This window comes from Cornus florida, unplaced genomic scaffold, assembly GCF_030987335.1.
Source record: "Cornus florida cultivar Cherokee Brave unplaced genomic scaffold, ASM3098733v1 CherokeeBrave_3.0.0_Hap2_Chr02, whole genome shotgun sequence".
In the NCBI taxonomy this organism is placed as follows: domain Eukaryota; kingdom Viridiplantae; phylum Streptophyta; class Magnoliopsida; order Cornales; family Cornaceae; genus Cornus; species Cornus florida.
The window spans coordinates 18,463,826-18,489,779 of record NW_026775572.1 but is presented as its reverse complement, the minus strand read 5'-3'; the positions used below and the strand labels follow the sequence as shown (position 1 = coordinate 18,489,779).

The following is a 25,954-nucleotide window of genomic DNA, read 5'->3' as shown; positions in this document are numbered from 1 at the left end:
ATGCCTACAAAGAGATATATGTATAATAAAATGTATGTTCTCATGTACAATATTATATGTCAAAATGCATTAAGAATGGTTTAGAGTCATTATATTATTATTTACAAAAAAAATTGGAAGCGAAACCGTAATACAGGACCATAACCGTTCCCAACGATTCCGGTACGTTCTGGTTCCAATTCTTAGGAAATGTTGGGAATGGTTTCAGTTCCGATTCTGCCTAGGACCGTAGGAACAGGAAGGGGTGCACCCCTAGTTGCTCTGCAGGCTTGTGTGGCACTTCTCTATTGGATATCTCTTTGCTGACATGTGGTACTTCTATTAGAGGGGAAATTTCACTCCATAATCACCGTTATAAATAAATCAATATATATAATGTATTTGATTTTATTCAAATTTTCAGCCACCTTAATTCCATTAAACTAAAATAAGTTCCTGATTTGTTAACGAAGTCTACCTATGCTAATTACTTTGTATAGAGTTCCGGAGCAAATGACTAAACTGTAGCGGTGTTAAATATTTATTTATTCGTTCATTTTTTTTTATTCAAAAGGTCAAATGCAACAGTGTAGAAGTTGGATGAAAGGAATTCCGAAATTATTATACGGAGTGTATATATATATATATACAAACATGTGCCCTTCTTACTCTTTAAATAGACAAGTGATCCTTAATTCTCTAAACTTTGCGCAACCACTAATACATGCCTGTACTAACCTAACAAGATATAACATTGACCTTGTGGGCCTATGGCCAAAACCGTTTTAACAAAAGAATAACTCGTAACAAAAGGGTCATTTTACATTTCAAGTTTTTTTAAATATTATTTCATTTTATTTTTAATTTATTTTATTTTAATTTTTCAAAGTAGAAGTTCTTATTCGAGGGGTATTATTTACCACACAGGTATAATGGTATATGCACATTGTACTCCTCCGTCTCAGAATAAGTGTTTAATTTTTTTTTTTTTTTTTTATTCGTCTCAAAATAAATGTCATTTTTTGAAAAGTCAATGTGCTATTATTATTATTAATTAATTATTATTATTATTATTATTATTATTAATATTTTTGTAAGATTAACAATATAACCTTCATATATTGAACCTATAAAAAGTAAACCATTATATCATTTTCGTTCATTAGGAATAAATTTGGTAATTCATTCGCTACTAATATAATAATAAAATAATAATAATTATTTTCTTAAAATTTAGATTCCAAAAAAGGAACAGTTGTTTTGGAACTAGAAAGTACTAATGTTAAATTTTAGTTTAGAAAGTTTTGTAAGTGTTTTAATATTATATTTTTTGGAAAGCAAGTTTTTGCAAATTTTTTTATTAATTAACCCGGGATGTCAAGGACTCAGGGAAGGCACGAACCCTTATAACTCCTCAACAACTCGACTAATTCCTGAAGACTCGGAAGGGCGCTTCTCCACCCTGATCGGGTAAGTCACTGTAGGGATAACGGAGGTTAGTCACAAAGAATACCCAACAGAACTCGAACCCCAAATCTTGAGCTTACTACGCTCCAAAATCCAACATTGCAAGTTTGTTATAGCTTAATTGATGAAAAAGTTGTTGTTTATTACCCTTGACCCTAAGGAATAGATGTAAATTTGCGGGATCAAATATAGATAAATGATATATTTAGGTTTATATCAACTACATTTCTTCTATTATTATCCTTTACTAATATTTTTTTTAATGGTGATAAAACTTATTAGAATTTTAAATTCCAACCATTCAAAGTAGCATTGTCATTTCTATTGTGATAATGATATACAAACAAACCAATAATAGAAAAATAAATTGTGCAATCCAATTTCATTGTTTCACACTAAGACATACATAGTACAATTCTTCTCAACAGAGATGGCTGGCGCTACAAAATAATAGAAAAATAAATGGCGCGACAGCTCCATTCTGTTTGGGGGCATTTTGGGAAATTAATTTTGAAATGAAAAAAATAAACAAGAATGAGAATGTAAAATGAGATCCTCACCCCCCAAATTCCCCCATTGTCAATAGCACGAGAAATCACTAAATAGTTTTGGTTTATTTAATTCACTTTTATGCAGTCATTTTCTCAATTCAATAACGTTATTTATCGAATTCATCAAATGCTACTGGTGCACGATCATTTAATAATTTCGGTAACTGTAAAAGCATCCAATATTTGTTTTCTTCTCTCTGTTAATTAAAGTGGGAATTAAAAGGTCATTTTTTTAACTCTATATATATATTGTTAATTCTTCAAATGATTATTAATTCAAAATAAATAAAGTTTTAGATAAATCATACTCGTATATGTGTGTGTATTATATATATATATATATAGATTGATCACTGACTAAGAATAGCCGACACTTTCAATGCACCACACTCAATAAACCTATTGTACAAGTTTTAACTTGGGTTAGGTCTCGCATTGTTTGTTCACCAAAATTGGATTGTATCATATAGCATCTCATTTCCTTCTTCACACTTGAATTATTGGTTTATATATATATATTTATATATTATATTTTTTAATTATATAATTATTAATATATATGCCTATTTGTTTTTCTTTAGTTGATACACATGTGCCTCCTCCACTGATGTTTGAACCTTTGACCTTTTTTTAATAAGGAGTTTGGTACCGCTGAACTACTGACGCACTGGTATATATATATATATATATATATATATATATATTGATGCCTACAAAGAGATATATGTACACTAAAATATATGTTCTCATGTACAATATTATATGTCAAAATGCATTAAGATTGGGTTTAGAGTTATTAAATTATTAGTTACAAAAAAAACTGGAACCGAAATCGTAGTACCGGACCATAACTGTTCCCACCGATTCCGGTACGTTATGGTTCCAATTCTTAAGAAATGTTGGGAATGGTTTCAGTTCCGATTCTGCCTAGCACCGTAGGAATCGGAACTAGGTGCACCCCTAGTTGCTTTGCAGGCTTGTGTGGCACTTCTCTATTGGATATCTCTTTGCTGACATGTGGAACTTCTATTAGAGGGGAAATTTCGCTCCATAATCACCGTTATAAATAAATCAATATATATAATGTATTGGATTTTATTCAAATTTTCAGCCACCTTAATTCCATTAAACTAAAATAAGTTCCAGATTTGTTAACGAAGTCTACCTATGCAAATTACTTTGTATAGAGTTCCGGAGCAAATGACTAAACTGTAGCGGTGTTAAGTATTTATTCATTCATTCATTTTTTTTATTCAAAAGGTCAAATGCACAACCACTAATACATGTCTCTACTAACCTAACAAGATATAACATTGACCTTGTGGGCCTATGGCCAAAACCGTTTTAACAAAAGAATTACTTGTAACAAAAGGGTCATTTTACATTCCAAGCTTTTTTAAATATTATTTCATTTTACTTTTAATTTATTTTATTTTAATTTTTCAAAGTATAAGTTCTTATTTTAATTTTTCAAAGTAGAAGTTCTTATTGGAGGGGTATTATTTTCCACACAGGTATAGTGGTATATGCACATTGTACCTTTTCGTCTCAAAATAAGTGTTTAATTTTTTTTTTTTTATTCGTCTCAAAATAAATGTCATTTTTTGAAAAGTCAATGTGCTATTATTATTATTATTATTAATTATTATTATTATTATTATTTATTTTTTTGTAAGATTAACAACATAACCTTCATATATTGAACTTATAAAAAGTAAACCATTACATCATTGTCGTTCATTATAAATAAATTTGGCAATTCATTCGCTACTAATATAAGAAAAAAATAATAATAATTATTTTCTTAAAATTTAGATTCCAAAAAAGGAACACTTATTTTGGAACTAAAAAGTACTAGTGTTAAATTTTAGACTAGAAAGTTTTTGTAAGTGTTTTAGTATTATATTTTTTGGAAAGCAAGTTTTTTTTTTATTTTTTTATTTTTATTGATTAACCTGGGGTGTCAAGGACTCAGGGAAGGCACGAACCCTTAGGACCCCTCAACACTAATTTCTGAAGACTTGAAAGGGCGCTTCTCCACCCGGATCAGTTTGTTATAGCTTAATTGACAAAAAAGTTGTTGTTTACCACTCTTGACCCTAACGAATAGATGTAAATTTGCAGGATCAAATATAGATAAATGATATATTTAGGTTTATATCAACTACATTTTTTCTATTATTATCCTTTACTAATATTTTTTTTAATGGTGATAAAACTTATTAGAACTTTAAATTCCAACCATTCAAAGTAGCAGTGTGATTTCTATTGTGATAATGATATACGAACAAACCAATAATAGAAAAATAAACTGTGCAATCCAATTTCATTGTTTCACACTAAGACATACGTAGTACAATTCTTCTCAACAGAGATGACTGGCGCGACAAAATAATAGAAAAATAAATGGCGCGACAGCTCCATTCTGTTTGGGGGCATTTTGGGAAACCAATTTTGGAATGAAAAAAATAAACAAGAATGAGAATGTAAAATGAGATCCTCACCCCCAAATTCCCCATTGTCAATAACACGAGAAATTATTAAATGGTTTTGGTTTATTTAATTCACTTTTAGGCAGTCATTTTCTCAATTCGGTAGCATTATTTATCTAATTCATCAAATGTTACTGGTGCATGAACATTTAATAATTTCTCCAATAACACATAGGTTCCACTTCCTCTTACTGGTTGGGGGCAGTTTTCGTAATTTGAAGCAATTTCCTAGCTTCTATTATAAACTCATATCCAGAGTACAATCACCATTCTTGCAGCCTCAAATTCACCGGTCCCTGGTCTGCCTCTCATCTGCTGTCTTCGCAACTTCCACACCTCAATGGTTATTTTTTGACCGTTAAAGACGGAAAAACGAACCCTAAAATCACTTAGTAAGTTCATCTCCAACCATCACATCGATCTCATATCTGTATATTTATGTGTGTGTCTATATATATCTTCACACACATGTTTGTTTATATCTATCTATATATATATATGTGTATATATATTTCTTTTATCTGATTTTACATCAATAGCTCAAATATTCCCTGTTCTTTACTAAATCAAGATTTTTCCTTTAGTACTTCATTGTTTTGAGTTCAATTTTACTTGATGAACTGGCAGTTCACTGTTGACACAAAGATGGAACAATGACCTATAAATCTGTGTGTGTTGTGTGTGTATTGCTTTCTTGATCTAATTTTAAGATCAATAGTTCAAATATTGTGCGATCTTCACCAGATCAAGATTGTCCCTTTCACATTTCACTTATTCCAGTTTAATATCACTGTATTTTATCTGTTTATGTGTATGTGACTGAAAATTAAATGCTGATGTGATTTGATGGAAGTAATATTCTTCAAGTTATATATTGTCTATTTATGAGTGTGTAACGGAAGAAGTCATGAGAAGCTTGTTTAGTCATCTAGTGTTGGTGGAATCGGATGTGTCTTTTTTTCTTTTGTATGTGTTCAAGTCAGACTCAGAACCTTGATAGGAGTTTTATATATTCATAGACACACACACAGAGATACATGCATATATGTATTTGTTTATGTGTAGATTGATAGTTCTATAACATCCTATTAAGATAGGTCCCAATTGGTCACCCAATTATGAGACATTCAATTTATGCCCACTACTTCGGGTTTTCTTTGAATCTTGAAAAGTAACTACAAACAATTTACATTGTGTTGTTCAATATTAACAATTTACATTGTGATTTATTCATCACAAAAACTACTGGTCCTGTTTCTCTCTCTCCCCCATCACATACAAAGACAGAACAAGAAAAATAATGTTACACTACCACCTACAGTATTCAGGAGTATCACATACATCTATGTCTAAAAATAATTCTTTGACTATCGTACCTAGAAAAAGGTTATAACCATACTCAGTTTCTGATTAATCTTGATGATCGCAGAAAGGAGTGGGTTTCTGAATCGGTTTTGTATTGGAATTGTAGCGTATATGTGATACATTGTGCAGAGAAAATTCCCCTTCTGTAATAATTAGAGCACTTCTGTTATTAAATAATTTACATTTCATAGTAATGCATTTTATTATAGTTGAGCTATGCCAGTTTAGTCATTGTAATTCTGCCGACTGTCGATCAATGCTCATTCGTTGACTTCATTAAGTTTGTACTTGTGCATGGGCTTTATTATACTTGTTTATTGGATATATTACATACAAACAATTTGACACTAATAAGTCCGGTAACACTCTCTTTTGGCAGGATAAGTGTAAAGTACCTTCATTAACTGTTTGTGCATATAACTTCTTTATCTGCATCCACCATGCTGATACTTTCTTCTGCTGAAATCTATTGGTTTATCTGTGCTTTCCTGATGCTCGAAGCATATCAGTGCTTAAAAAATTCAAAAATTTTGCTCCACCAGGTTGCACGTTTCCCCCAGTCATGAGGAGTTTGTTCCTCTCTTTTTTCCCATTTCAGTAGAAATGGCTCTGTAGGATCCGATTACAGTCGTGAGGAGTCTGGCATCTTGATTGACCTTTTGGTATAAAATAAGGGCTGCTCATAGTGCTGCAGATCTGCTAGGAGATGGAAGCAGATGGAAGATCACCAACTGAAATCTGCAAGCCTCTCACTTCAAACTTTGGACGAAGGCACCGTACTTTAACTCCCCTAAGAGTCATAAGGGGTGTAATGTGTTTACTGGTGTTACTTTTAACAGCATTTATGATGATAGTATACTTTGGTTTTATGATGGCTGTCACATTACGATTTTTCAGCAGACATCACAGCAGGATTGCAACATCTTTTTTCTTTGGCGCTTGGCTAGCATTGTGGCCTTTTCTCTATGAAAAGATAAACAAGACTAAAGTGGTTTTCTGTGGAGAAAGTGTTCCTGCAAAGGAGAGTGTGTTGCTTATGGCAAACCACAGAACTGAAGTTGATTGGATGTACTTGTGGGACTTTGCATTGCGGAAGGGACGCCTGCAATATATAAAGTATATTCTTAAGAGCAGTTTGATGAAGATGCCTATATTTGGTTGGTCATTTCATATTATGGAATTCATCTCAGTGGAGAGGAACTGGGAGGTTGATGAAGCAAATATGCGTCAGATGCTTTCAACATTTAAGGATCCTCGAGATCCCCTCTGGCTTGCTGTTTTTCCGGAGGGCACAGATTTCACGTAACTTTTTTATTCAATTTAATAGTTATTACATTTTGATGAGTTTTTAGATTTTTTTGCCTCCCAAAAACACATGTTATCTGTTACATGATCAAGTTCACATAATGGGATATATTCCATAATTAGGTTTTTTTTATGAGGATTTCAATGATTTCATTGGAACTTTTGAAGACGCAATAAGCACATCTAAAACTTACAGATTGTGGATTCTAAGAGCAAGTGTTTGTGCATAATCTAACTTTATGACTAGAAAAGCATAGCACATACTTCATAAAACATTGTACATCTAATTTCTTTCTCCATTTAAATGCAGTGAACAGAAGTGCATTCGGAGTCAAAAGTATGCTTCTGAAAATGGATTACCAATTTTAAAGAATGTGCTGCTTCCAAGAACCAAGGGTTTTTGTGCCTGCTTGGAGGAATTGAGGGGCTATGTGGATGCAGGTGTTCTGTTCTTTCTCTAACTCTCTTGCTTCCCTTTTGCTTAACATTTACTGGTTTGGTTTTAATTTGTTTGGTTAATTTGAGACCATCCAATTTATACGCTTGAGATTTAAATTTCCTCATTTTATTTTTAGAGAATATAATGGCATGAGATGGTGGAAGAACGAATTCATTAAATTGAATAGGAAATTTCAATCTTCTAGAATGACCGGAGAACTGAAATATAATGAAATGCATGCTTACTGCTAAAAACCATTTCTGCGGGGACCTTTGACGAACATTTTTTCTAAAAATGTGACAAATTAAATCTGCTTTCTGAGTGACCAAATCTAGATACATAATTGAAAGTCCTTTGAATTCAATGAACTAACTCTCGTTCACTAAGACAGAAGTTAAAACACTTGTTCCCGAGTATCAAAGGTTTTGTGCTGCCAACAATAGAAAAGTTATAGTTACTTATCAAAAAAAAACAATAGAAAAGTTATAGTTACCTACCCACCAAGACATTTTAAGGACATTTCAGTTTTTTTGATAAAGTCTAAAAAGACTGATACTACTACGAGACTAGTAACATCTGGTTTTCCAGTTCAATTTCCTCTTTGGATTTGTTCCTATCTCATTCTTCCCATTCATTCATTTCATCTTAACCCAAATTTTAGGTCACACCCTTATATGACAGAAACCTAACCTTGAACTACTTGCCTGAACCTGAATAATCTTTCACCACTTCAATGATTTAGCTGTATATTTCAATTGTCAATTTTCATGTAATGGCCATCCTCCTATGAAATATAATACCGACACGAGATATAGACATGATACAACACGGATACACTGACATGACAAATCCTAAAAATGGACATGGACATGGCAACAATACCACAAACAAGAAGATATTTTACATATATTATGATATATAGAGAAAAAATGCCTTTTTTCTTTTCTTCTCTCTCTCTCTCTCTTATTTATTTTTATTAATAACGGAGGGTGATGAGACTAACCCCTTTGAATACCCGCAATCACCCCAAACCACCATGGGTATTGTCAGGGGCGGCTGGAGCCTTAGGCGAGTTAGGCGGTTGCCTAAGGCTCCAACCAATAAGAAGGCCCCATAATTATTTATTTATTTATATATTATAACTTTCCTAAAACAATTATAATATTTTCTTTAATTATTAAATTTTAACGCATAGAGAAGTTTGACAGTTGACCTAAAAGATCTGGATTTTTTATCTTTTTTTTGAGGGCCACCAAATTTTATTTTCTTTATATATTATAACTTACCTATATATTTTATTTTCTTATATTATTAAACTTCAACAAATACAAAATTTAATAGTGTGCCCCAAATATTTCTATCCTTGTATTATTGTTATAAGTATTATTATTATTATTATTATTTTTGCCCTCTCTCATCCTCATTACATCACCATATATACACACACACTGAATTTTATATATATATTTAAGTGAAAATTGGTGAAACTTTCTATATTTTTTTAAGACTCCTATTAACTTTTATTTTCTCTTTTTTTCTTACTCATATATTTTTCTCTTCTCTCATTATAAGTTTTTTTTTTTTTTTTTCTTCATCTTCTTCACTGTTACAATTTACAATCTCACTCTGTAAGAGGATTTTGAGTACACTTATATTCTATTAAAGAATTTATTGGAGCATTAGATCAAATTATTTGAAATCAGTTTTTATTATTCTATAACTTAAATTAGTTTATAGTTTTATTAATTTTTGTTATCATAAAATTATATATTTTGTTTATAATTTTTATTTATATTGTTAAATGTGACTATTAGAAGTACATAGCCAATTAATTAACAATGGAACTAGAGTTTGAAAAAAATTTAGTGATAGGTTTAAAAATCACTAAACAAATAATTAGCATATTACTGACATAAATATATGGGTCGATTTAATTAAAAGGCCACTTTATTTTTTTTGTCCAAAGTCTCAAATTATATTGAGCCGCCCCTGGGTATTGTGTAAGCCCAGAGAGGAGGTCTTTGACGCCCCTAGGAATTAAAACACAAAACCTCTGGGTCATGTCCAGATACCTTATGCCACCTCAGTTACACTATCGGGTTGCAAAAATTTCTTTATAATAATTCAATCTAGTGTTTTGTGACCTATAACAAGATATTTTTAACTTATTAATCAGGCTGCAATGCAATCACTAATTTTTAATTATGTTTTATGTTTTTCTCGTTTTTTTGGTTGGATACTAAGTTGTATGACTCATTTGCAATTTGATAGGGTAATTTGGATTTTCATCCGATAGGTAGTTTTACAACAAGTCTTATACTTGTGTCACTTAATTACTCCACATCCTCGTTATGATCCTTCCATGCATCTTACTGCAGTTTATGATGTAACCATTGCGTACAAGCATCGTTTGCCGTCTTTCTTGGATAATGCCTTCGGGGTTGACCCTGCTGAAGTTCATATTCATGTTCGACGCGTCCCTCTAAATGACATCCCGGAATCTGAAGACAGAGTTGCTTCATGGTTGGTGGATGCATTCCGTCGCAAGGATCAGTTACTTTCTGATTTTTATTCACAAGGCCATTTCCCCAATGAAGGAACCGAGAAGGAACTGTCTACCACTATGTGTCTGGTAAATTTTATGGTTGTAATCATCTTGACTGGCACGTGTACGTACTTGACCTTATTCTCCTCCATTTGGTTCAAAATGTATGTTTCGTTTGTATGTGCTTATATGGCATCTGCTACCTATTTTAACATTCGACCATCCCCATTGTTGGCTTTGTGAAAGCTGCATTTTGATGAAATCTATCCATGTATTTTGAACTCGCACTATTGCAGGAGCTAATCCCATTACACTGTAGAATTTACTTGCAATCAAACTTGATGTTTTATTTGATTCTCTCTCTCTCTCTCTCTCAGCTGTGTCGACTCTCGAGAAATTATTACGTGGTTCGGGACTAGATTGTCCCGGACAATCATTAGTTTAAAGTAACTACATCTGATGCTTTTTATTTATATGTGACAAACATTTGCTAGGTAGTAGTAGTTGATGCTAGGCACATGTGGGATAGCCATAACCAGAACGCATTTTTGAAATAGAACATAGAAGTGTGATTTCTAAAATTGGGTTTAAACTTTATTTTAAAATAACAGTTTTAGGAAACACTGAATTGGACAAATTTTCAATCTGTTCCTATTGTTTGTTCTCTGAGAAAAGGAAAAGAAAATAGTACTCCAAAAGAGATCTTAAACTGGGATAATTTTGACACCTCAATGACAGTAAATGCTGCTCAATTCACAAAATTAACAGAACAACCAATGATTACAAAGTGAATAAATGTATATTGACTTTTGGTTTTATTTAATTAGTTGACTTTTGCATCTTTATATTAGTATGTTTGTTACTATTGAACGTAGTTCCCTTTTGCATTTTTATGTTAGTATGTTTATTATTAAACTCAAGTTTTTGGTTTACATGATTTTGCATCTTTATATTTACTATTGCCTTTTTATTAGATGTCATTTTTAATTTTTTCTCAACTTGCGTCTTATTTCACTCAGGCGCGCGCCTCGCCTTGCGCCTCAGGCTCTAGGGGACCTTGGTGTCTCGGTGCGCCTTGAGCCTTTAACAACTATAGTATATTCAACTATGAAGGAAACATTAAACATGTGAACCTGTGATTCCATAAAGAATGATTGATTGTATTAAAAAATATGAAGGATATACTAGAAACTAGAACTTTCCATGCCTAGGCACTACTAGAAGGCCAAGAATTTAAATGCCCAGTCTCTCATTATTCTTGACAACAACATTAATTTTCCTGCATAAGAACAGTATTTGATTGGGAATACCAAGGATCGTCTTCTAATTCTGAGGGGGTTTTATGATCCTCTGCAGAACCACAGTCCTCGCCCTACGAATATCCCGGCTGCACATATCAGCTTGCACACCCAAATCCTCAACATTCTTCATGAACACTCCCAGCTTCTTCTTTATCTCCTCTATCCCAATCTTCACAGCCTCTTCAGTAATCGCGAAATCAGCGTTGTGCAAGAGCGATTCAATATCAATCTCCAACCGGTTGGTGAGTACTCTGATGTTGTCCAAGTCCTTGATAGCAATATAAGTCCCCACTTGCATAGAGCTAATGATCTCCTTCTGTCCTTTCACAGCTTTCTCATAGTTCTTCATCAGAGAGTCAATCCACTTCCCCATTGTGCCCAATGGGATCGAAGTTGCAGCAGCAAGCGCAGCTGCAACAGGTGGAGCGGCCATGGCTGCTGCCACAACCGAGCAAATCAACACAGTTGCAAACGTAGCCACGAAGATTATACTCGACACCTTCCTCCAAGCATGAATGTACTTGAGCTTCTTGTCAAGCTTGTTCTTTTTAAGCTGCAATTTCTCAAGCATCGACATTTGCTGCCTATAAACAGACTGAAAGATTTGGTAGAACTCTTCAGTGAAAGGATCACCAGCATCCTTAAAATTCTTCAACTCCTCCAGCGTCTTCATGTACCTATCTCCTTCACTCTCCTCCTCCTCCTCAAAGTTCTGTAGCGCGACAAGAATAAGCAACTGGCTGTCGCGAGCACGCTTTAGACATTTCTCCAACGCAGTGCAGAAATCTAGGGTCTGCAAGCTGTTCTCGAAGTACTCCTCAACGAGCTCGAACAATTCTTGGTTTTTCCATATGTCTTTCTTGCAATCTAGGATCACCTTCACTACCTCCTGGTTCATCTCCAAAAGGCATCCCGTGACTTCTTTTAGAGAATCAAATGAAAGTGCCCGGACTTCAACCCCAACAGCAAGTGTGTTGATGACATTATTCGTTCGAGCTTGGAGGGTTGTGTCGAATGACTGCAGGTCTGTGTCGACCCTGCACGCGGCTTCGTAGGAGTTGAGCTCCGTTGTGTACTGAATGTTATTGCTGAAATTCATTGTTGTTGAAGTCTCAGTGATCTTCTTGCTATTGTGCCCACCCATCGCTTTTCAATCAGATCCAATTCACAAACCACAAAGAAACACAAGATCAAACTTCAATTTGGAACCTTGTAAATGCAAAACCTTGTTCACATGCAATCCCAGCTACTTGATAGAAAATATAAATGAAATAGATCAAACCCACATCAACAAACCTATGAAAACCAGAGATTGTAAGGAATTTATACTATTTTCACAGATTTCACTACCACAGAGAACCTAGAAAATCACTGGATTTCACTAAAAATCATAAATTTCAATATACCCAGAAATCGAAAAGATTAATACTTCGATTTCTTCACAAATCAACTCAAAAATAATAATAATAATAAATAAATGAGTCGAACTTGAAGGCTTTGAAGATGAACAGAAGTATAAACCCTAGAAACAGACAAGATTGTGTATAAATATGATGGGATTGTTTGTGTTGCCAGGTGGGAAAGTGATTATACCAAAATAAAGTTGATGATGAGGTAGAGATTTAGCTAGAGGGGGAGAGATTGAGATTGAGGCTGAAAAGGAATGAAGAGACTTACAGGGAATTAAAACCGTTAAGGACCAAAGAAATGTGGTGGGGGGGTTGAAGGTTTTGGGAATAGCTTGCACGCATGAGAAAAAATGAGAGATCGGTGATGGAAAACGCGGGAAGCAATGTATGTATATTCTTGTATTTCTCTCTCAGAACTTAATAAACATGTGTATATATGTATGTGTATGAAGAGTTGTTACGCGGAAAGCAATGGTTACAATGTAAAAGTGAGAACTGTCAAACTTCACCACAAAGATTAGTGAGAGAGACAAGTTCTGGATTTGAAGAAAGTGGGGAACAAGTTTGCGAAGGAAAGCTACTGAGTACTCTGCACAAGGCTAACTTGCTTTGCTTTGTCAAATGACTATAATACCCATTTGCACTTTTACTTTGGGTTAGTTTTGGGTAAATTTCACTTACATACTCTGAAATTTGTAATATCCCACGTAATTTCATAATTTCATTTACTTCCTTTTGATTTATACCATAGCCTGACTATTTTACCTTTCTAATGTTTAAAAGACAGTAAATATTTTATCAACAAAAAAGATAAATGAAATTATGAAATATAAAGAGCATTGCTTAAATTAGGTGTATATTAAAAAATATGAATTCAAATATAACTTGGATTCCGAATATGGACCCAACCCAAAGGTGTAAACCTCAACTTAATACGCATTACCCAATCATTTTTCGTGACATTATTCTTGATTTTTGATTAATTATTTATAATAAGTGAGAAAATGCTAATTTATGAGATATTTTATCTATCTTAGTACTAGAATAATGTTCTAATACTACTATTAATCTGCATTTATGAAGACAATAGATGATTGATTATATTATTTGTGAGTATTTTGTAAATCCAAACTCAATCCAAACCCAACACCGTGAATTCAAATTTAAATTAAAGATTTGAGCACAAATTATACTCGGGTTAGGAAGATTGAACTTGTGCTATGTTTGCATTAAGTCCCTTAAACCAACCCGACCTGTATGAATTGCAATTCTAATGAAATCTACTTATACTGTATATGGGAACAGTGTGTCATATTTGGAGTCATAATCTTATTTCAGGGATAAAGAACAATAAAATATGAATGGAATATAAAATAATATATAGATGGTTGTTGCTTTTGAATTTCTCAGCTCAACTTCTCAACTTAAAAGGAAACCAACATAAAGTAACATCCATTGAGTCCATTTATAGTAATTTAAAATCCATATGTGTAACTTGTGATAAAAGTCATCCAAAATTTTGTGGATCAAATTTCTTCCTTTGTACCTCCAATCTCACGATTTTTATTTATACACATCATGTTCTCCATAAAAGATTTTTATTTATACATATTATGTTCTCCATAAAAGGTTCCAACAACTGAGTTGTAATCATGTGATAAGTAATTAAGATCGTCCATTGCGATGCAACACGATATTTTTGTGAAAATTTAAAATACACACACGTGGCTTTTAATATTCTAAATAAAATTTAATGATTGCATTTACATTAATAATATTACAGGAAATTGATATAAAAATATATATGTTTTTTTTTGTTGTATCTGGTTGTGCCCGTATCCTCCTTTTTTCTTTTTCATTTTTTGATTTATCGAATGAATGTGTCCGTATCGTATTTGCACCTATATTAGGATTCGTGCTTCTTAGCAAGGGCGGATCCAGAGGTATGGCCCACCCCAAAAAGAAAAAAAAAAAAAAAATTGTCACTAGAGGTAATTTTAGCCCAAAAATAAAAATAAAAATAAATAGTACTAGCCCACTTCATAATAGATTAGTCCACCTTATTATGCATTTCTGGATTGTTGTGCTATAATTGTTCATGGAGACATTTTGATGGAATAATTTTTATAAATTTCTAAAATAATAAAATATTCTTAAAAAAACAGTACTGAGTTGAACCTTTTGTTTCCCTAAAACAAAATCAAGTGATGTTACTTTTATCACATGCGGTATTTGAGGAAAAAAACAAAAGAAGTGGTATTTGGATAAATAGAAATAAAAATAGTAATGGGTCATATGTTATTTTGTTGAAAGGACAGGGGTGTTTGTTTGCGAGAGACTCAGTCGAAAAAGCAGAATAAAGCGAGTCGTTTTATCCGGAATGCTCGGCTGTTTTCAATCCACTACGAGATGCCACGTATCTGTTCGACACGCGTCAAATTATTATTGGCTGCCCCCTTTGAGAGAATTCAAAATAATTCCACGCTACGTCAAAGACTTTACATTCCTCGTGTCACGTGTTTTGTAACGCTCATTTTGTGTTTCCAATTATTCACACTTAACACTTGATCAAAAAAAGAAAAAAGAATAACAGAATAATTATTTTATTAAGTGAGTAAAAATGCTAAAGCCTGAATCCAATTGTAATAATTAAATAAAGATAAAATAATTAAGTGAACCAATGATATAGGCCATATCTTATATATATATATATATATATATATATATATTATGAGGTACACAACTTCACATGCAACTTTTTTCCAAAACCATCAAATATTGGACAAAATTAGTATTATTATATCTACTGATCAACCCACATGAATTTCTCTCGCTAAAAGCCAATATGTCCTGCACCACTGCACACCCGTGATGCATGACAGCCAAGTTGCCAACCTAGCTTGTGTCACGAGACACCCTCTGTGTGGCCTCTAGAGTCAAGCCTTCAACAATCACTTCCTTGACAACAAGAAGCAAAACACAACCACCCACCTCACCATATGTATGTATACCTTAAGCCCCACTAGACCTTTACTTATAGTGACGTGGCACGATATGACTAGAACATAACAAGATTTGTGAAAGGATAAGTCATTCTTAAAAAAATTATTAGGTGGTCGGAGACCATGTGATTTAGACAATTATGAGATATCATGTAATTAAATGACTTAATTTTATTAGCTTCTTTTTATTGCATGACATTTCGTGATTGGGCAAAACCACTTGGACCACTTAATAATTTATTGATAAGTCTTGCCTTCCTATCGAGAAATTATTAGACGGTCCTAATTCATGGACACTTAGTGATTCAATTCAATTCAGACTCCTATTAAAAAAAATGATACTACTACCTTTGTCCCATATTAATAGTTCACTATTTCATTTGACGTCCCAAATTAGCTGTCAACTTTAAAAAGTCAAAACAAATAAGCCTTATCTTTCTATCCTTGTCCTTATATTTTTTAAAAAAATTCAAACTTGATAACTATACATATCTAAGCTAAAAATGACAAGTTGGTAATTTTTAAAAAAGACAATACATTAATTGATTGTCCTCTTAAAAACTCCAAATTCTAAACATAGACATCTCATATGGGATTGATGGAGTACAAGAATGTATTAATATATTACAAAAAAATCTCAACATCAGTCTAAACTGAACTGATCCACCCCTACCACCACATGTCAAATGGTCCAGAATCATATAATAATTTCTCCTTCCCACCACCTATCCCTTTGTGTCCGTGTATATATATAGCCTTACTCATAACCATGATCAGAACACTGGCAAGATAAACAAGTTGTAAGAGAGAGAGTAAAACTAGAGTGTTGTTGAGAGATGGAGGCATACACAAAGCTTGTTCTTGTGGCTTTGGTGGTGGCTATGGCCTTCGGGAGCGAGCCCGTGGAGGCGGCCTTTGGTCAGTCCATATGCGGCATGACAACCGATGGTCTCATGTCGTGCAAGCCATCTGTGGCTGCAGGGGTGAACCCTTTGCCGGCGCCTACGCCTGCCTGTTGCTCTGCCCTTTCTAAAGCTGACATGCAATGCCTGTGCTCTTTCAAGAGCTCCAGTCTGTTGCCTACTCTCGGCGTCGACCCGGACCTCGCCATGCAACTCCCGGCTAAATGCAACCTTGTCCAGTCAGTGATCCATTGCTGAAGTTTAATGAACTAATTATATGTCCAACTGGATAATGGCCTTCTATTGTTTTTTGTTTGTTTGCTCTGTTGCTTAATTGTTGTGTGATTGAGTCTTCACTTTGTAAGTTGTCATGCTCTTCCTTGTGTTTTAAGTTATGTTGTAATAAGTCATGGCCATTTGATTTCTTCAAAGTGAATGCATTTATTGTGCAAGTGTGAAATGTGGTATTCCCTTTCCAAAAATTATTAGATAGTCCTAGTCCTCCTGGATCATTCCCGCGCACAATTGGTACGTAGTAGAACGTAGTTTAGTCCAATTTATTTTATATATATATATATATGAATTTGGAACTAGTTAATGCACTCATTCTTCTAATAAAATCACTTAAAGCTATTCATTGCACATATCCAATGTTAAAAGTAAAAATATCTATTATTAAGACCAAATTAATGACACACATTTTTTTTTTTTTGCTGTCCTACTTGAAACCACTTTTTCTCTCCATGGTCGACATAATTAAGCATCGCCTGAGAAAAACTGAACCAAAATCTAGAGGCTGTTACATGGAGAGGTCTAACCTAAACACTCAAAAAACATTTTTCTTAATATAAAATGACTTGATCTTCACAAGTCAATATTGATATAATATATATATATATATATCAAGTCTAAATTGAAACTTGCAGCTGGCCCATAGGCTGAATCATGGTGGTAGGGATGATCATGGTGTCGTTCGCAACGAATATCTCGTTCTCTCTAAAGAAATCGTTCAATATGTCCAGCGTCGGTTGAATCACTAGATCCTCCCAAGCATCCTTGGCCTTTTTTCCGCATTTTTCCCCGCATTTTTCAAACACGGGGGTAGCATCAATGCGATGCAACAGCCACCCGAGCTCGTACCTCATCCGTTGGATCTTACCAAGTTGGCAATTGACTAATTTACAAGTATTATTCTTAATCTCTTCAATGGAAGCTTTGAGCAACATCTCCTTGCTTGTCCGGTCCATGTCCTTCTCGGCCCTAAAATACTTGTCCATTTCTGGCACCCCAATTGACCTACGAATGCCCCTAGTGTAATCCGCCTCGGGGACATACATTTTTCGTACCTCTTCAACAAGCCCTGCATGGATAAAAAATAATAATAATTAAATAAATTAGTATCAACAATTCTTGTCAGTTGAATGAAGTGGGAATCAAAAAATTTATAATATATAAATAATTATGAATGTCATTTCTTATCGTTTGAATGAGATGAAAAGTGTAGTATTATTTCCTGAAAAAAAAAAAAAAAAAAAAGTTCAATGCGTTGAAACCAGTATAAAAAAAAAATTAGGGTTAATCACGGATCGGATCGGTTCGGTTTGAGGGTAAAGTTTAATCCAATCCGGTCCCCACTGATTGGTAAAATTTGAAACAGAACCTATCCGTGGGGACCGTCAATCCGAACCAAACCGATTCGTAAAATAACAGATCGAATCTGTTCGGTTTCCATGTATTGAGCTTTTCAAACAACCCCCAATATGATTATATTTTATGGCCCATTAAAATCTCAAATTAGTTATTAAAAACCTGTAATGACTAATGATTTTGGTGACCTAGGGTTAACTTACAGTCTTAAATAATGAATAAAAATAAAAAATAGAAATACATATACATATATAATATTAATATAAAGTTCGATTAACGGGTCAAATCGGATTTTCCAGGGCCAATCCGTTAACCGAACCATGAACAGCGAATCGCTATTTTTCTAAACCATCAGCGAATAATGAGATCTAAAAATCGAATCGAACTACACAGATCGGATTGATTCGGACTGAATTAACAAATTATATGCTCACCCGTAAGAAAAACACACCATGAGTGTCATTTCTCATCATGAATGAAGTAGGTGCATAATAGTCGACAACAAAGACAATAAGAACAATACCTGCACGGACCATATCATCAACCCGTTTTGCCACAGAATAGTGCAACACAGGCAATGAAACATCAACCCATATAAAGCAACAGTCATATTTAGACTTGAAGTTGAAGGACGGGTCCTCCACAAGTGCTTCAATGTAGGAATTGGATCCTCCAACGATGATCGGAACTTGTCCCGACTTCACTATCCGCTCAATGGCGGAACCTGCATGGCGGCAGAAGTCATGAGCAGTGAAGTCGGTGTCCGGCTCAAACTCCCCGAGCAAATGGTGGGGCACGCCTCGCCTCTCCGAAACAGAAGACTTGTTGGTGACAATGTCAAGTCCCTTGTACACCTGCATTTTGTCAGAGTTGATAATCTCTGCCGGAAAACGGGTTGCAATGTCCACGGAGAGCTGGGATTTTCCGACTCCGGTGGCTCCCATTATGAACACAACCTTGGTCTTTTGGTAGTGAGACTCCATGGTTATGAGAAAAAAATTAGAAGAAGACCTACAAGAATAACCAAGTTGAGATGGTTAGGGTGTGTTGAGACCTTGTAAGTTTTAGAAAATGCTTGGCATGATGGTACTATTTATATATACACATCTGGTCTCAAAATTGTAACACTTTATTGGGACTTTTTTTTTTAAATAGAAAAAATGAAATGAATCATTTAATGCATATTTCAATCATTTAATAGCATGATCGGTTAAAATATACTGACAACTATTTTTTTTTTTAACTACTTCTATAAAAAGCATAGCTCTTAATTTTATTTATAGCGCTGTTTTGTGTTTGGAAAGCAAAGTCATCCTTTTTCTATAGAGATTATGTTAATTTCTGTATTTAGACAAAGTAAATTATCCCATTTCTTTGGAGATTATGTTAATTTCTATATTTGGACAACACATAGATGATTCAATGCCTTTAAGTTTAATTAATGCTTTAATGTATTTCTATATATACTTCGTTCAAATATCTCCAATATACCATTCTCTGTCAAACAACTTCATGATTATAGTAAGTTAATAAATCACCTACTAAAAGTTGTGATTCAATCCTAAAAAAATTTCCCACCAAAAAAGAGAATAATTTCAAAATTTGAAGGCTTATTAATTATTACCCATAAACTTTTCAGACAATTTGTAATACCAATTTCTCCAAAAATTTAAGGAAAATCTATGGCTATTTGTAGCATTGACCTTCTATTTGGAATTTAAGAAAATACTTATGAAGTACGGACACTCGAAGAGTTGTATTTGTGTCGTGTCTGTTTCGGTGTGTTGTCGCGCACTCATCGAACACGTATTCGACATTTCATAAATGTTTTCGTAATTAAAAATAAATTTTTATTATTTTGGACAATTAGGCCGACATTTTCAAACATTTCTAATACAAGTTTATCCGATAATTTTAAAAATAATATAAACACGTTCTAAATTGTTCAATATTTTTTATAATAAACTTTGACATTTTACACATATTATAAACGTTAAATGATATTTGTTCATTTAAAATAAAAACACTATTATGACAAAGAAGTAGAATAACCGTATGTATGATCTAAAAGTCATTACAATTTACAACTATTAGTATATAAATTAGAAATGAATTAAAATTTTATAATACTATTACTCAATAAATTATATATAAATAAATATTTTTTTTTATATAAAGTGGTGTCCAAACTCTACCCATATCTTACTTTATAAAAATTTGGCGTAAATACTATAAGATCATTGATTTTAACGTAATTGAACCCTAAGTCTTCTATTTGAAAGGTGAAAAAAGTACCATAGGCTAGTCATCTTTAATAGTAATATAATATATTATTGTAAATACAAAAATAAATTTTTGCTCATTTTATAAACATTATCATAAACATAATCACATTTTTAAAAAAATATAATAGCAAAGCTACTAACTCCTAAAAGTATTCATGACGGGTACAACTTTGTCCGATCATGATAATAAATAAATTAATACATGCATCCAACTACGTTATATGTGTGTCATGAAACATGTGACTGTCACCCGCACAACTCAATACAACTCTTATAGAAAAAAAAAATGAAATATTCGTGCTTTCTAAATTCTAGTGTTAAGAAGTATACAATTACAACGTTTTTCAAACTAAACCCTCCAAATTTAAGTTAAAATGATAATTACTCCAACTTATATTAATAGCCTAAGTAAATATTTAATGGATTAATTAAGTTCAAAACGACTCATGATCTTGTCGGTTAAAACGTGCAACATACACCCCATCCCCCTTCATCCAAGAGCCAATCCGAGGTCCATGGTCTAACCTAAGCTCATAGTGTGACTATAATTTCTAATATATATATATATATTCACCTTTATAAGAGTGATACAGAAACTCTCAATATGAAATTTCCAGTCACATTATTATAAACAAAATTAAAATCTTAAAAATAAAAGAAAATTATGTAACAGTTTTATAAAGGTGGTGAAGTCAAGTAATATCTCATCTATCTTTTATATATGTATCAACATGTATATATAATAATAATTTAAAAGCATATTATTCAATTTAAGTAGCATAAAAATATAAAAACACAATCCACCAACTCAAACCAGTTCAAAACCACAAGTTAAATATTATATGTATATATGAAATTCTTTGCAGAGCATTTAATTATCAATCATATATAAATCATGCTAGTATCTCAAAACTAATTTTCTATCCAAGCAAATTAACCGTGCTTTTATACGGACCGTCACTCCTACACCCACATACTTTACAAGGAAGGACTCTAGGTAATATCTCTGTATCCACTAATACTTTTAGTAATTTAATTTTTTTTAAATAACAACAAAATGCATTTGGTAACTCTATTTTGACTTTTCATATTTTAAAACTTTTGAAAACTCTTTTCATATTTCCTTCATAATTCTCAACTCTACAAATGTAAGTTTTGGTTTTGAAATACTGTTATTTTATTACTTTTCAAAATGAGAATTAGAAAAATGTTATTTTATTATTTTTTACAATTAGAGAAATGTTATTTTATTATTTTTCATAATTAGAGAAACATTTTTAATTATACTCAAATAGTAAATAAAATAAAATAATATATTCTATTATATTCGAATAGTAAAATTAAATATTTTATTTTATTAATTTTCAATTATACTCAAATAGTAAATAAAACATTATTTTTCAATTATATTCATATAGTAAATAAAATTTAAAATATATTTTATTATACTCAAATAGTAAAATTAAAAATTTTATTTTATTATTTTATTAATTTTCAATTATACACAAATAGTAAATAAAATATTATTTTTCAATTATACTCATATAGTAAATAAAATTAAAAATAAATTTTGTTATACTAAAATAGTAAGTAAAATAAAAAATATTTTATTACTCAAATAGTAAAATTAAAAATGTTAATTTATAATTTATTAATTTTCAATTATACTCGAATAGTAAATAAAATATTATTTTATTATTTTTCAATTTTACTCAAATAGTTAATGAAATAAAAAATATATATTTTATTATACTCAAATAGTAAAATTAAAAGTGTTATTCTATTATTTTATTAATTTTCAATTATACACTAATATTAAATAAAAGAGTCAAATTTAAAAAGAAAATACCAAACATATTTTCGCATTTCTCTTTTTTTAAATTAAATAATAGATATACATTACCAAACGTATTTAATTTTGACAGAAATGATTGTACAAGTTTTTTAAAAAATTTCATTTTCACATAAATGAAAGTGTAATAAAAAAATGAAAGTCATAGATTTACCAAACAGTCTCTTACGGAACTCAAACACTCACCATCCATTTTGGAAGAAAAAGGAGATATCATTAGGGCGCAAAACCTTTCGTTTAGGAATTCAATACAGAGATAACATGTATAAAATGATTGATTTAGTTTTTTTTAAATGGTTATTAAAAACTTATAAAATAAAAAATGTTTTCAAAGAACTACAAATTACAATTACCTGAAAATAAATATTTTTTAATTAATTTTTAGATTTTTTTTTTTAATTTCAAAAAAATGTCACCTAAGAAGTTTTTTTGTACAGTTTTTTGAAAACAAAAAATAATTTTCAGAAAGTTGAACCAAAGCCTAATATTACCTATAAAACTCGATAAAACTCGAATTTAGGAGTTTTTTTTCAAGGCGTCAACTTTTACGATTCCACCCCAACACACCTCACAATTGGATTTGCATGGTAAAATCTCACCTCAAGATTCTTTCTTATTTTCTCTTTAACAAAAAAAATAAATTAAAATGTTCACTATCTAGAGTAATACAGTTGGAAAACAAAACTGGTCGTTAGCAAACATGTCATAATAATCACATGAATTCATGAAAAAATAATTACACAGGAGTAACACATTGAGTTGATTCTCAAAGACTGCTACTTACTTGAGCTAGCACTTAAAACCATAAATCATATCAAGATTCATAAATGGAATTAACTACAACTAAACAATTAATGAAGTTTGTAAAATTCAAAGAATATAGAAAAGACATGTGGTGTGTGTATATGTATATATATACATATATATATGTTATTGAATAAATGACAAAAAAAAAAAAATTACTTTCCTGAAACATATTTTCCTACCTCTAACTCCTTTCTTTTCCTTCCCTGTTTCTAGCTTGTTCTCTTCCTCCTCTTTTCTTCCAACAGCCGTCTGTGTGTGTGATCTTCCCTTTCCCATCTATGGTTTATATAGAATTCTTTTTAAAACCAATAGACATAATTTGTATATTAATTAATAAAAAAATGATGCTTCCTCCAAACTTAGAGGACACCAACTCGCGTTGTGTGGATTTGTGAGTCCCACATAATGACAAAATGTGGGACTCATGCCAACCCACATAATTTTTATTGGATGTACTTTAAATTTAAAAAATGTATTGTTGTTCATATTAAATAACAAACAAAATATCATTAAATGATTAAATTCATATATAAATATTTTCCAATCTCGAACTCGTGAAGACCCAAATTTTTTTTATCTTCCTTCCCTGTTTCTAGTTTGTTCTGTTCCTCGTCTTTTTCTTCAAACAGCCGTCTGTGTGTGTCCCAATCTTCCCTTTCCCATCTTTAATTTATATAGAATTATTTTCAAAATCAATATACATAATTTGTATATTAATTAATAAAAAATAATACTTCCTTCAAGTTTGGAGGACACAAATTCGCATTGTGTGGGCTTGTAAGTTCCATCACATTATGTGAAATTGTGGGACTCACACTTACATAATTCCTTATTTAATGTACTTTAAATTTAAAAAATGTATTGTTATTCATATTAAATAACAAATAAAACACCATTAAATGGTTAAATTATATATATATATATATATATAAGTACACAAAATTGAATACCATTGACGTGTTTAAATTTCAAAGAAAATAACATTCATAACTATGTTAAGTGTGCACGTATGAATTGGGTAATCCAAATAGGAGTAATTAATAGAAGTATAATTACATTCATAAAAGCGTATCTAATCCAAATAGGAGTACTTAATAGATTCATAAAAGCATATCTAAAACTATTATTTAAAACTATTTGTTTTTTTTTTTCTTATTTATTTAAATTTATAAATTCAAGACTCGGGTTTCATGACGGTTGTAATAGTGACCTATATTTATTTATTCAATCAATTTAAACTAATCTACAAAATTAAGTACTAATTTAAATGCGGGTCATTACAAATGTCTCCCATTCGTTACCCACTTCTCACAATGAGCTGTTACCTCCTGCTCAATGAGCTGTCCTCCCCCCCCCCCCCCCCCCACCCCCTACAAATTTAAAAATTTTAAATTGGATGTACTAAATCTCCCAATAAATTATTACGAGTCAATAATCATATCACACATAAGTAAATATATCGTAAATGTGAGAAATTATTATATAATCCCACGATCTTGGTCCAATTCAATTACCATTCAAAACATAAATATATGTATCATTAATGTATAAGCTTTATTAATCTTTTCGTTTGGGTGTCAAATGATGGTTGTAATAATTTTTTAAAAATTTTGAAAGTTTTATTTAATTTTTTTTTTGTTTATGTGTCAAATGGTAGTTGATTAAGGTCAAGTATCTTCTCTAAAAACATCTCTAGCAGTATATTTTCACAACTCTTTGAAGTAATTATCAAATAACAAGTCAAAATAAATAATCAAATATCATTTTTTATTTGATGCCTCAAGGTGTTGTCAATGCGTGGGTGCTGTTGGGAAACGTGCAAGTTTTAAAAACTTTTCGAGGGATTTTGATTCATAGATCTTGATTCATCACATAGAGATAAGTTTTATGCAAAAATAAAAATATAATGTATCATTCAATTAATGGATTGAATACTTACATCAAAGGTCTGAGTAAACCTTTAAAACTTTCCTCTAAAGTGAATGTTCTCACTTATTGTAGATCCCTTAGCAAGATGCCTTCTCCTTGGATCTCCATCTTCTTGGTAATTATTTTGCCTTTAGAAATCACTCATAAGCCTCCATGAATTACCTTGGAAAACTAGGCTTGTGGGAACCTCCATTAGATGAGAACATAAACCCTAATTTTCTAGAGAGAGAAAATTTATTCCTTTTTCCTTCTCATAAAAATCACCCCCTAAAATATATATAAACCATGTATATTTATAGGCAACATAAAAATAAAGAAAAGGAAACAACAAATCCTTCTCCATCTCTAATTCATATGTCTCAAATCTAATATGATTCAATATCAAGTTGGGCTATGAGTGAGAATCCATTGGGCCTATTATTTTATTGGCTACAATGAATTAATAATTGGCCCGGTCCATGGACCCAATTCAATTAATTCATAAATTAATTTCTACTCCACTAAAAGAAATTAATTGAACTCCAATTAAATAATAAATAACCTCTAAGTCAATATTGCACTTTGACCCCTCTATGCATAATTAGTTATCGGATAAATAATGCCATCAATCCGACTACTTAATTAATATATTTATTTTGGTACCTTTGATTATTTCTGGCTCGATCACAATAAAACAT

The 25,954-nt window shown here is 31.8% G+C and overlaps 4 protein-coding genes across 4 annotated transcripts; 2 read left to right on the top strand and 2 right to left on the bottom strand.

Annotated features, from left to right (window-relative positions):
- The first annotated feature begins 4,734 nt into the window (after positions 1–4,734).
- On the top strand, positions 4,735–10,497 carry LOC132294017 (probable 1-acyl-sn-glycerol-3-phosphate acyltransferase 5). Its single transcript, XM_059791728.1, has 4 exons — positions 4,735–4,881; positions 6,397–7,156; positions 7,470–7,600; positions 9,977–10,497. The coding sequence occupies exons 2-4, from the start codon at positions 6,561–6,563 to the stop codon at positions 10,384–10,386; spliced, it is 1,137 nt and encodes a 378-aa protein (XP_059647711.1). The 5' UTR covers positions 4,735–4,881; positions 6,397–6,560; the 3' UTR covers positions 10,387–10,497.
- A 785-nt stretch (positions 10,498–11,282) lies between these two features.
- On the bottom strand, positions 11,283–13,201 carry LOC132294018 (UPF0496 protein At4g34320-like). The gene has a single exon (XM_059791729.1). The coding sequence runs from the start codon at positions 12,586–12,588 to the stop codon at positions 11,467–11,469; it is 1,122 nt and encodes a 373-aa protein (XP_059647712.1). The 5' UTR covers positions 12,589–13,201; the 3' UTR covers positions 11,283–11,466.
- Positions 13,202–16,622: 3,421 nt separating this feature from the next.
- Positions 16,623–17,217, top strand: LOC132285855 (putative lipid-transfer protein DIR1). Its single transcript, XM_059788090.1, has one exon. It carries the CDS (start codon positions 16,692–16,694, stop codon positions 17,013–17,015), a length of 324 nt encoding a protein of 107 aa, XP_059644073.1. The 5' UTR covers positions 16,623–16,691; the 3' UTR covers positions 17,016–17,217.
- Positions 17,218–17,665: 448 nt separating this feature from the next.
- On the bottom strand, positions 17,666–19,387 carry LOC132295736 (adenylate isopentenyltransferase 3, chloroplastic-like). The gene is made up of 2 exons (XM_059794027.1): positions 18,928–19,387; positions 17,666–18,117 (listed from the first exon to the last, which is right to left on the bottom strand). Exons 1-2 carry the CDS (start codon positions 19,385–19,387, stop codon positions 17,666–17,668), a joined length of 912 nt encoding a protein of 303 aa, XP_059650010.1.
- Positions 19,388–25,954: the final 6,567 nt, after the last annotated feature.